The 12,346-nt window shown below is 37.8% G+C and overlaps 1 protein-coding gene across 1 annotated transcript; it reads left to right on the top strand.

Annotated features, from left to right (window-relative positions):
- Window positions 1-2,529: 2,529 nt before the first annotated feature.
- On the top strand, window positions 2,530-12,182 carry LOC309876179 (nephrocan-like; the record flags this gene model as incomplete). Its single annotated transcript, XM_082756178.1, has 4 exons — window positions 2,530-2,555; window positions 2,861-2,996; window positions 8,007-8,908; window positions 11,735-12,182. 4 exons carry the CDS (start codon window positions 2,530-2,532, stop codon window positions 12,180-12,182), a joined length of 1,512 nt encoding a protein of 503 aa, XP_082612304.1.
- Window positions 12,183-12,346: the final 164 nt, after the last annotated feature.

Below are 12,346 nucleotides of genomic sequence, written 5' to 3' on the forward strand. Positions count from 1 at the left end.
TATGAAGAAGATTGAGACACCTTTTTCAGACAGGCTTCTGATTGTCTGCAAAACTCTACTTGCAGTTTTATTTTGTAGGAAGAAACACAAAATCGATGTTGATAAATGTATAACCCTTACATCAATTAGATATAAATCATTTGTCTACAATGTGTCTAGGTTGACATTCTTAATTCAGTCTAACACTCTGATGCTCTTTGTTTAAGAAACAATCCTGGAAAGCAGTTTAAATTATTTCAACAGATGATCAAGGGAAGCGTAATATTTCTAAAAATGTTATGATTGTTTCTCTTAGCAGACCTATCCTCTCTGGCAAGAAGAGTTTGATTGGTGGCAACCTTTGCGGCAGACAACTGCCATTTGTTGTCCCTATGAAAAACTGGTCCAAATCCAAGTTAAAAACCTCCAGAAAAAATAATTATAAATTCACACGTCCTCCATAGCAGGCACTTGATAGCATATGGCAGCTAAATATGCCAAGGATTCTTTCAAGCATACGCCATCACTTAGCGGCTCCCAGTTGCCAAACTACTTGTGCGTGTGATATCCCTCAGGGACCAAGCTCCTACCCATGCCCTCTGCAGCTCTTAAACTGGTCTTTTCCTGCAGTGTCTCCTTTCCAAAGGCAAGGACCACGCTGATTGTAAGAGCTCAGCTTCTCTGTGTCTTCTGTGGTAGGAATACACATTCACTTGTGCAGTTTGTACCATCAAGCACATTATAAAGGATCCACCTTCAGCTTTTATCACCTATCTTAATTCAGAAATTTCTAAACTTCTAAAATAGTTTTGCAATTTTTTCTTCTAATTTTAATGTTGCCTTAGTTTTAGTTGATTTTCTAAAGGCAATCTTACGTTAAATGTACAAAAATTACATCTTAACATATGTACATGAAGAGTATTGCACCTTCCTGTGGTTCTGCCTTGTAACTACAGCCGTAACTTCTAACATCAGCTGAGTTGTTTCCAGTTTACAAAATAGGGAGGGATGCAACACATGGTTCTTATTTAAAGGAATTTTCAGTTCGACTCTGCAGGACTCTAGAGCTCTATACTGCAAAGCTTAAGGTTTGATCTGCCTTTCCTTTGACCCTTTGGAGCAAAAAGTATTTGCTTTTTGATGGCATTTTTGAGGAATATGAATACCTACGTAAGATCCTGAACATTACTGTCTTACTGAGCTCAGCATTTAAATTGTAGTGAGTGGAAAAAGTAGGGTCAAAGACAGTTCTGGGACATGCTAAAATATACCACAAGGAGTTGTCAGCATGCTGAAAGATTTTACACTTTTGTATTCTGATTCTTTTAGAAGACAACAAAATGAAGAACAATAAAAACAGCTACCAAACCCTACATCACAATATGTTAAAATGTTTGTTTGAAAACACCATTGCTAATCCTGCTCACCCACTCATTTTTGCTTACTTGATCACTATGGCAGAAGTCAGGCAGGATTTTTCTGGACACATTAAAAATGCCAGTTCAACACATTGTTTTAGGAATAGGTTTTCTGCTCTCGCTGCTTGGTTTAGCAGACACTGAGTTGCAGTTCTGTCCTTGCAGTATAGGGGAAAAAGGAGAAAGGAAGGATCTCCAGTAAGGAATATGACAATTGTCTGGTGGAAAACCAGCAGCAAGAAATAAGCGTTCCCATTGAGGACTGTCCCCAGTTTAGGTATCCCTTTGTCACGTCAACTTGACATCATTGTCTGTTCAGAAAAATAACCAGACTGGTTCTGAAATCAGGAAATAGTATCACTGAAAATATGATAGAGAGGATGGAAGGAAGGAAACGGATAACAAAACAAAGCAGATCAGAGTGATAAGATAGAAGGGTTTCCTAGGTGCACTGCTTGGTGAGCTGTAAACTGCTGAATACAAAGGAGAAAAAAATAAAAATGAAAAATAAAAAACACATTGAAGATTCCTAAAATCATCTCTTGCCAAAATGTAAGCCTTTCAAAACTTTACATCTCTAGCTGGCAGAGATAATAGATACATGAGAAAAGCACTAATAAGTAGAGATTAAACAGAGGGGAACCTTAGTGTTCTCCACCTGCCATGAGGTGCATGGTCTTATTTTATTGATCATCCACCACTCGATTTATACAAAATGTTTTCCAATGTTCCACATCTGTAATTTTCAAATGCAAGAACACTTAAACTTTGATTTATGTGAATTAAATGAGCATGGGTAATTTAGGTTTTTGCACAATCTTTAAAACATGCATACAGCAGCTGTACCACAGACATCCAGAGAGCCAACAGAATGTTTTAGTTTTAAAATAATAGCTGAATAGCTGCCTGGGTTGTTATTTTTTCATTTGTTTGTTTGTTTTTTTTTGGTCTGAACAATGCACAAAGAAGAGTGAAAAAGCTTCTGTGTTGGTTGTAGTGATTTTTCACAGTTTCTGATGCTGGGTCACAGAAGATACGCTGGTTTTACAGCCCCGCTATAAAACAGCCCTTTATCTTTTCTCCACTAATTCTGTGGTGGCACATTTAACAAAACTAGGAAACTGGAGATAATATGGATGTTTGCAGATTAGATGTCAGGTAATAAATAACACTAATTTCACATACCTGCAAATGTAAAGTTGGCTTATCACTGTTTAAGTTTCTCACTCTTTGTAATGCCTGCCAACATTTTAACCCAGGCAAATTACGGTATTGTTTTTGCTGTTTTTTCACTGGGATAAAATACACAGTCATAATATCCTTTTATCAGTTTTCATGGTATAAAAGGACTTTGGTGCTTAATTCACACTATGTGCTGCTGAGACAATTTGGGAGCTCCTATTTTGGAAGATGCATTTATCTTACCTTTTAGTCTTTTTGTTTTCTTTTCACTGTGGTTTGAGTACCACTTGCCCAAGAAGATGCAGCTGTGACTCTGCCCAGTCAGTGCAATGCTACAGGGCTACAGAGATCCCCCGAGAGATTCCTTCCACTACCAGGAGGCTCTACATCAGCCACAGCAAAATTAAACGACTCCAGGTAGGAAGAAATCCAGTATAAATACTTGCAGTATAAATACGTGCACTGTAACTGAAAGATGCGTTTCCCAGGTGGTGATGACTTTGAAGAGAAGGGAGAATCTTATTCCAGGTTCTAAAAAACGATAAAATGGTGCAAGATATGGTTTTGGTTTACCTTTATAAATATATGTAAATATGTATTCATAGTGCTTTCATTATCCTGTGGTCCCTAAGCACTGGCTCATACTGTCACAAAGGTTTTTTATATGCAACTCAAAAAATAGTAATTCACAACAAGGAGCCAAATGTTGACTTCTTTTTATAGGGTCAAATAACCATTCTGTTGAAGAGTTATTTTTTAATTTGCTGAAAGCTTTTGCTGCTCTTGATACAATGCCATACTTTTCCATAGTGAAGGAAAAGGTTTTACATAGCTAGGATGAAAGTGAGGGTTTCTTTCCCTGCTTGCATTGCAAATTTCAAGCACAACTGCTACTAGAAATGACAGCAGAGTTAGTAATCAGGACTCGGTCATGCATTGTTAGACTCCAAGGCAGACTGTGAGATGTTTATAAAAGCAATGCTAGGCCTATTTAAAACCCATATAAACAATAGCTTCTAATTGAAGCTGCCAACTGTGTTCCTGAAAATGTTTATTCTAGGTTTCTTAAGGCATCACTGAATTATTAAAGTCATTACTAGTTTATGCTCCATCTGCACTGGACTCCAGAGCAGTGCTTTTCTGTTTCCCACCCTATTTATTTAATAGAATTAGATTTTTCTATAGATAGACACAAGGGAAATGTAACTACCTATATTGTACATAATTGCTGTGTATCAATTTACTACAATTACAAGAAATGTTGTTTGAAAGAGATACATTTGCTCTTAAGTGTACTTGTCCTCTTACAAAGAACATATCCTGAACTGCTCCGAAATGCATGTTTGATTTTGCTCCCAGGATTGAATAAAATGGGCTAAAAGGCAGCTGAAAGCAACATCTGGGACACCTGCTGCCCAGTGAAAAACAGCCTGAGTAATTCTGCTATTTAACCCTGGGGAAGAGTTTACTTCTCTTTTAGCTGTTACTGGTATCTGTGGTTTTCTTACTGTAGCTCACGCAGCTAAAAGAGTCATAGTTCATTGGTATGATTTAGCTGTATCAGTGTACTCTTGTTAAAGTAATAGTTTACTGAATGAATTATTATCAGTAATTATTATTTACTGAATGAATTATTATTTACTGAATGAATTATTATATATCTTCTTGCAAAAAGAAGATCATTTTCTTTCTGAAATAATGAAGATGAGCCATTTGTCCTTTCTCAGGCTGGTTGCCCCAACCTGCTGTAAAACCTTCAGTCACTACTAAAGCAGTCCTAGGGTCTGACTAAAGAAGGCAGATATTTGTGATAAAGCATTTAAACATTGGTTATAAGTGAACAAAGCAATAGAATAAAAAAAAATGTTTTATGACTGCTCAGAACCAACAGGGTGTAAAACCATCTAAGGAGAGTTTTTCTCTTTATACGTTGATTTAACTGAGCAATCAGTATGCCTTACTTCTATTACTGAAAGGAAATAAGCCCTTTTATGCTAGCTGCCTGTAATTATGGAGATTCTTTATTTAAGATTAAATGGGGTCCGTGATTATATTTTTCAGTTTTCTCTCCATGAGACAAATCATGCATTTGAGGTCCTGACATCGTAAATGCATATACTTAATTAACTCAGTTGAACAATTCCCTTGGCACACATAATAGTGTTTGTAGGAACAGGTTTTGATTTCTGCTTGTAAACTATGTGTCTGGAAGTGCTAAAGGAACTCTATAGTGTGTGTCTTTTTTTTTCCTTCCTTTTTAATTACTTCAATTGTCTCAATTTAGAGAAAAGAAAATATTTTCAAAAAGAAATTGAATGTAAGCCTAGACTTTCCACAGCTGACCTCTAACAGGCTTTTATATGGTTTGGCAATTAGCAGCCTCAGGAGAATAAACAAATATTCTTTCTAACTGAGCACCAATTACTTTTGGACATCCCTTTGCACTCGTTAATATTCAAATGGTAAAGAAATTTAAAGAAGATATGTTTATATGTTAAACCACTATGTTCTCAAGAAAAGGAAGAAGAAAAGCAGATCTGTTTTACTCAGATCAACTTTACTTTTTTTTTTCTTTTTTTTTTTTTTCTAGACAGGATTGATTATCATTGAAAAGATTGGCTGGGGTTTTTGTTTTTGGTATTTTTGTAAACTGGGATTTGTTAAAAACAGAGCCTGTAGTAACAAAATTAGACTATTTCTAGCATCTTTTTTTTTTTACAATAATTTCTGCCTTATCCTTGATTTGAAGAGCTACTATAACCTTTTTACACTCACTTTAACATTTATGTTATTTCTAACTATATTAATAATTTGTTGTGTTTTTTTTTTGTTTAATCTGCTAAAAGAAAATTGCTTCTTTAACCCCCACAATAGGGGACTACTTTAAGGAACTGCTTATAACAAATTCCAGTCCACAAAAAAATCAAAAAAAAAAAAAAAAAAAAGTAAAAAATGAAAATAAAAAAGGACAAAGTGATGAAAAAGTTTCTATTACAACAGTCTCTTAGATCCATTTTCAGGAGATATTTTTAAAATGTAAAACCCTATTACTGACATTTTACTGTCAGTCTAGTTAGAGAATAAAACATCATTTTGAAGAAAAAAGGCGGCCAATAATCTTTCAAATATGTCTTGATTCCAATTAGAAAGACTGTCTGGTTTGCAACAGCATGGATACATGTTTAAGTCTCAAAACTGCACTGCCAAAAACCCTGGCAAAGCCTACCAAATAGGTGGAAAATAGAAATTGTAGTAATCCACATTAAGAAGGCTAAATCCTCCATCACAGAATGAATGTCTGTACGTTGACCTTCGCATAGCTCGCTGCCACTTAATAAGATGAAAATTAAGCTTCTTACAGATACAGATATACTGCGATCAACTGAGGAAAAGCAGGAAATACTGCTTTTGAACTAATAGAAGAAAATGTGTTGAACCTACAAAGGTTTACATTTGTTTCAATTTCCTTAGGACTGTTTCATCACTTGTGTGTGAATATTCCTTTCTGCTCTTGAGCAATGCAGTTCATTCCTATCGGACTTCTCATGATGAACCTTTGCGAGGTTAGCCTCCCGGCCGTGACCAAAACTGGACACACAATTCTACAGTTGCTTTATAACAAATCAATGAGCATATATATATTACAAAACTGCAATTATAGGAGATCAGTAAATGGCCAGCTTTGTTATTTAGTCATGAGAATTTAGTCATGAGTGAGTACATTCCCTCACTGAAGTCAAGTGTAACTGCTAGAGAAACCTGCATCAGTAGAGGCTCCGTATCTACACTTTCCCACTAACTGCATTAAAATCTTGCAGTGCTCAGAAACAACTTTACAAGGCAAACTGAACATAGCTAGAATCTAGTCACACCTGGGGATACCAAAGCCAAATAAAATCTGAATGAAAATGAAAATGAAATTCAAAATGAATTCCTCTTTCACAGCTGTGTGGGCTCAAATTTTAACAGAAGTTAAAATGGAGAGTTTGTAGGTAAGGTAAAGAGATACCACTCAAACAAACATGAGGGAATTGGATAAATGAAGGAACCTTTTAACAGTCACTTTCTTCAGCTGTTTCAAGATACACAGTTATGATAGTTAAATGCATTCAGTGAGGATTGTAAAACAAAACTACTGTACAGTACCTTATCTGCAAAAGGATTTGTACTGCTTTCCTTGTAGATTCCTCATTGGGATATGGGATTATGCTGTAGAACATGTTTGTAGTGCTACTCAATGAGAGTAAAATGTGCTGGTACCTAATGAGCTCTGGGGGAAATGGCATGCAGGCTGTTGTGTTAGTTTAACATCTGTTACTGATGTGTACTGAGATCTGCAGAGAGATGTTTACCAGACACCTGAAGGAAAACTAACTGAAGAATACCCCTTCCTGCCTCTCCCATGCAGAACACCTGCTCATTTTACTCTGAGCTTTCTGTGATTCCCATATAAATGCATTTTTTAAAATCGAGCACCTAGGTCAATGGGCAGCATCTCTGAAAATTTCAAAGAATTACTGTTTAAGTAACTGGTGTGCTCTGACAACTCCTTTACTTACCCTCATTCCATGTTTCCTCATTTCTTGGCTTAGAGGAGGCTGCCAGGTTCATTTAGGTTTGTTTCTTAACTTGAGACACAAGATGGAAAGCATGATAAGCAAGCAGGTTCCAACAAAGCACAAGAATAATTAAAAAATCACTATGCCCCTATATATTATGATCCCAGTCAACGTCTAAGTTTCATTTACCACCACAAAGCATCTGTTTACTACTAAGTAACAAAAACTAAGTTGCTGTAAAAGCAATTTGTACCATTCACATTAGTTTCAGAACAAATTTACATGTTTGGTTTGGTCATCTCCAAATGTGAGGTGTTTACCTTAAGGAACAGGAGAGAGAGCGGAAGGAATGAAGAAATACATGTGTCAGATTTTCGTTTCCTGCCAAAAATTCATAGTAGGGAGAAGAAACGATATCCACTCATCTAGGGAATACGTGCTGCAGTGGTGATACAGAGAAATGTCTGTCTGATGAACCCAGACCTGCACCAGCAAACTCTGCTGAGCACAGTGAACATACAGCAACCATCTGCCCCCTGTAAGGACCTCTGCCACTGCTGACATTTAGCTAAACATTTGACATAGGTATCTGCCAGGCAGAAATAAAAGAAAAACTCCTTCTTCAGACCTGAGTCTTTGCTCAAAACTAGACACAAGATGGTCTTCAGACAATTCTAGAAATGTAAGTAAATTCTGTCAAACTGCAGGTGCCTACAGTGACACCTCTACCATTACTGCTCCATTTCTCTTAGTTTCTCATTCTTTATGAATATCAGCCAGCAATGGTCAGAGCACCCAGAAGAAGTAATCAGTGAGGCGATTCATGAATACTGTGTACTGTCACATGAATTATTTTTATCTCTTTAAGATTACTGACTTCAGAAGAATGTCGGCCCTTGAAGAGCTGGTCCTGTCGTGCAGTGGCACAGAATCGATAGAAAACAATACTTTCAAAGCCCTGAACACTTTGAAGTCCCTGGAACTCTACAAAAATCAGCTAAAGCAAATACCCACCTGCCTCCCATCCGGCCTTGAGATTTTAAAACTCGCTGATAATTCCATCACCACTTTGCACGCATCGGATTTTGAAGGTTTGATGAAACTAAGGGTGCTTGATATCCGGAACAACCTGATTGCGACTCTGCCTTGGAGTGTGTTTTCTTCCCTCTGCAACTTACAGAGTCTGATTCTGGATGGCAACAACATGGAATCTGTGTCTGCACCACTCCAGCTGCCTAGGCTGCAGTATCTGAGCATGGCTGATAATAAACTAAACTCCTTCCCAACCAGCTTTTTTGCATCTTTCCAAAACCTACAGTTTCTCAGTTTAAGCGGCAACTTGCTGACAAAAGTGCCTCTTGACCTACCTAAGTCCTTGCTCTCACTAAAATTAGAGAAGAACCGGCTCAAAACAGTACGACTCCGAGACATGAAACACCTAGAAAACCTGACCGAGTTCTTCCTTTCAGAAAACCAGCTTACATCAGTAGATGGTGCCCAGCTTCTTCCTAACTTAACAACGCTGGAGCTGTCTAAGAACCAGCTCCAGGCCATGCCACCCAGGCTGCCAGGCAGGCTGCAGAAACTTGACTGCAGCAATAACCTGATTCAGAGGGTGACAGCGCAAGACTTCCAAGGTCTACAAGACCTCAAACACTTGTTCCTTGACAACAATGCTGTCAGCACGTTTGAGGCAGGAGCTCTGCAGCAGTGTGCACAGCTTTCTAACCTGGCACTGGAACAGAATCTCCTGATTTCTATCCCACTGAGGTAAGTGACTCCAAGGATAGCTGCTTCACAGGTGTCATCTCTCCCCCCTTACATTGCGAGAATGAGAGCCAAACTGAGAAAATATTTGCATTCAGACCTGGTCCTAGTAGAAGTCCATCCATACCATAAACCCACTGCCATAACTGGCACTATTAAGCACTCCTGCTAGCAGTCAGCATAGTACTGCAGCTGCTTTCATTACATCTGTAGCCCCCAGTGATCCTCCTCCTTTCTCATCTCTCGCTGCCAGTAAGACTACTTTGTTTAATCAACACATGAATAGGAGGAATCTGCTGGGAGAGTATAACAGTGATTACAGATTAGTTACACTGCTGCTCACATTTGTCTTCTCCCATAACACAAAATAAATAGAGCATTCAGTAAAACAGAAAGATGGCAATTTTAAAGCTGATGTTTCCACCAACCCGCACTGAGTTTATTATTGTCAGAGTATTAAGATTGCTGGAGCTGAGTCCGGTCAAAACGAATATGTTTCTTCAGTGGATATTACCATCCCCAACTTCATTAAATGCACACATTACAAGGTATTTGGAAGGCTTATAACTGTCCTGCTTCAGGCTATAAGCAAAATTCCAGTCAAAGTAGCACAGAAGAAACATCCCCTGGGCACACTGGATTCCTTAATGCCTTGCTCACAGGTTCTCTCACATTCATCTGAGTGATGGCCCTGGCCATTATCAGTGGTGCTGTGTTAAGCCAAATGGAGGCTGCTCTGATATAAAGTGGCAATTTTGTTATTTCAAAAAAAACTGTGCAATAAGATGGCATAAAAATAGTAATGTAATTCCATTAACATCAGCTTTTTTAACACAACCACACTAGTAAATTTTATTTTTATGGCTTGTGGACAGGTTTAACTGGCCCAAATAAATAATGCAGTAAAATTTCAATTTGCTTAGAATGAGGTCCTTTAGCATTTGAATCTATTTGGTTGAAGCTTTATAATCAGAAAGTGATTTAGTGGTGTATAAATATTTGATTTCAGTCTGCCTTGACAGGAATGTTTAATGCTTTCTAGTTACATTAGTATTGTCTAATCCATCTTATTTTACAACCTTTGTAGTCACAAGAATTAACAGGAAGGAGTCCTCTATTAGCCTTTAAACAGTGAAGCTTTTAGGGAGATATTGGGTCTTTTATTTTCAACTCAGCAATGCACACAGATTTCAAGGGGAGGCTATAAACATGAAGTGGGAAAGAAATGACAAGAACTAAAATTTATGTACCTAATTTAATTGTGTGTGTCCACGCATCTACCTGTTGATCACCAGTTGCAAGGACATACAGAAATAAAAGTATTACTCTGATAGCTATGTGAGAACTACCAGTTACCTGCGTCACAGGTTAAAGAATATAGTTAATTTGCCACAGTTACCGAGTCTTAGTGGTTGTTTAGTGGGAATTGGAAAAAAGAAAGGTTCTTTCCTTTTATTCTGAAAAGGAAACAATGATATGAAATTGTCTCCATCAGAACTTATATCCATAACATGTCCAAGTATTTCATGACTCATACAGAAGAGCCCAAACTCCAGAAAATCTTGCAGGGAGCAGTCACAATGCACGGAAGAGCCTGATGATATTCCCTGGAGTGGCAGTGGTATGGCTGCTGCGGTGAGCTCCTGAATGCACGCGGCTTCTCTGCCAGTAGCAGGATCATTAATCACATGCTCCGATGTAGTTATTTCCTCAAGATCAACAAAAGCTAAAGTCAAGCAGTACATCTGCAAAGCCTTTACAGGTTTACACTGTACAGGTTTTAGCCTGTAATCTGTTTGGATAAATATCTCAAATGATATCCTATTGACTTTGATATTATTGGCTCTAGGATTTCACCCCAGACTAGCTCCTTTTGTCACATTGAGCAACTATTATCACTGACTGTGGTTACGTTTCAACACAAGTTGATTGCAGCCACAAGCGCTGGTAAGACCAGGGTCTGTGCAATGACTCAGATGTGTGAGAATTTCAACATGTGAAATCCTCATCTCACCTAGGAAATATAGCACAATGCAGAACTGCCTTACTCTTGAAATATTCCCAATGAAGTTGTGAGATTTGCACAAATATGGCAATCGCCTTTCAGCCTAAGAGGTCAAACTCAGCTTCACAAAAACCTGCCAGTGAGGGTCACAGTGTACCCTCTAATTTTCAAAGGTATCTCAAATCATTACATTGAGATAAACCCACCTCATCCTTCACTGGTTGTGCGACACTGCTGTTCAATTCTAAATAGTTCTTGGTGTTATTATTTATATTTTGCCTTACAGTTATATTGAGTAAATTTCCTTAAAGTTTCTAACCTTGGCTCTTAACCTCATCACCTTGCATACTACAGTAGTAAAATGATTTTTAGTTAACATCAAATTGAATTTATTAAAAACATTCCACACCAATTAAATGGCTTTTCTGTTAAACAGCTTTCACTGACTAGAGCAGGAGAAAAAAAAAAAAAAAAAAAAGATAGTAAATAAACTATATTTAAAAACTTTTGTTATTGTATGGCTGGACTAAAATTGCTGTTAGGCTCAGCTGCACACACATGTACAGTTCAGAACTGCAGTAATTTGGGAAAACAGCTCAAGTGTCCATAGATAGTATTCCAACAACTTTAGAATAGAAAAAGAAACAAACAAACAAACAAAAAAGAATATTAACATTTCAGGACCACTACTTTTTTATTTTATTTTATTTCCAAAAGACTACACTTTTGTTAGTGGTAGTTTTATTTAATATGTAAGATGTGCTTGGACAAGCAGAATCAATATAATGAACATAACATATTCCTGTTGTTTTATTTTTATTCAGACTTCCAGATACCCTTGCTAGATTGGATCTAAAGGGGAATGACATAGAGGACGTTGGAGAACAAGAACTGAAAGACTTGAAACAGCTTCAGGTTTTAAATTTACGGAACAACAAGATATCTGCCTTGGATCGCAAAGTCTTGGAGTATTTACCTCGCCTCCGGCATCTCTATTTAGACGGAAACCCCTGGAACTGCACCTGTGACCTTCTCAGGACCAGAAGAGTGCTGATGGCCAAAGGAACGGATGTCAGGGGAGGGCAGTGCGCGGCACCAGCAGAGAGCCGAGGAGAAAGCTGGATGTCTTCCAAAAAGATTCTGCAGCACTGTGAAGATAATCTGTCTTCCATGGAAAAAGGCAAAGAGGACAGAAAGAAAATGAAACTCAATGAGGCCGCTAGCGTCGCAGTAAACACAGACGATGATTACTATGATTATGAACTAGATTAACCCCGCGGTTAGTCTACGGTGAATCTGAAGGCTCTCTAGAGCTGCCCACCACCACCAGTATCACTACTGACAACCAGCCTGCTGGGCTGCCATTAAATTTTCCTCTTTAATTCATAGTATAAATGTTAATAGCTGGTGACAGAAGGGCTATAATAACGATGCCA

This window comes from Aythya marila, assembly GCF_965140915.1.
Source record: "Aythya marila genome assembly, chromosome: 3".
NCBI lineage: Eukaryota > Metazoa > Chordata > Aves > Anseriformes > Anatidae > Aythya > Aythya marila.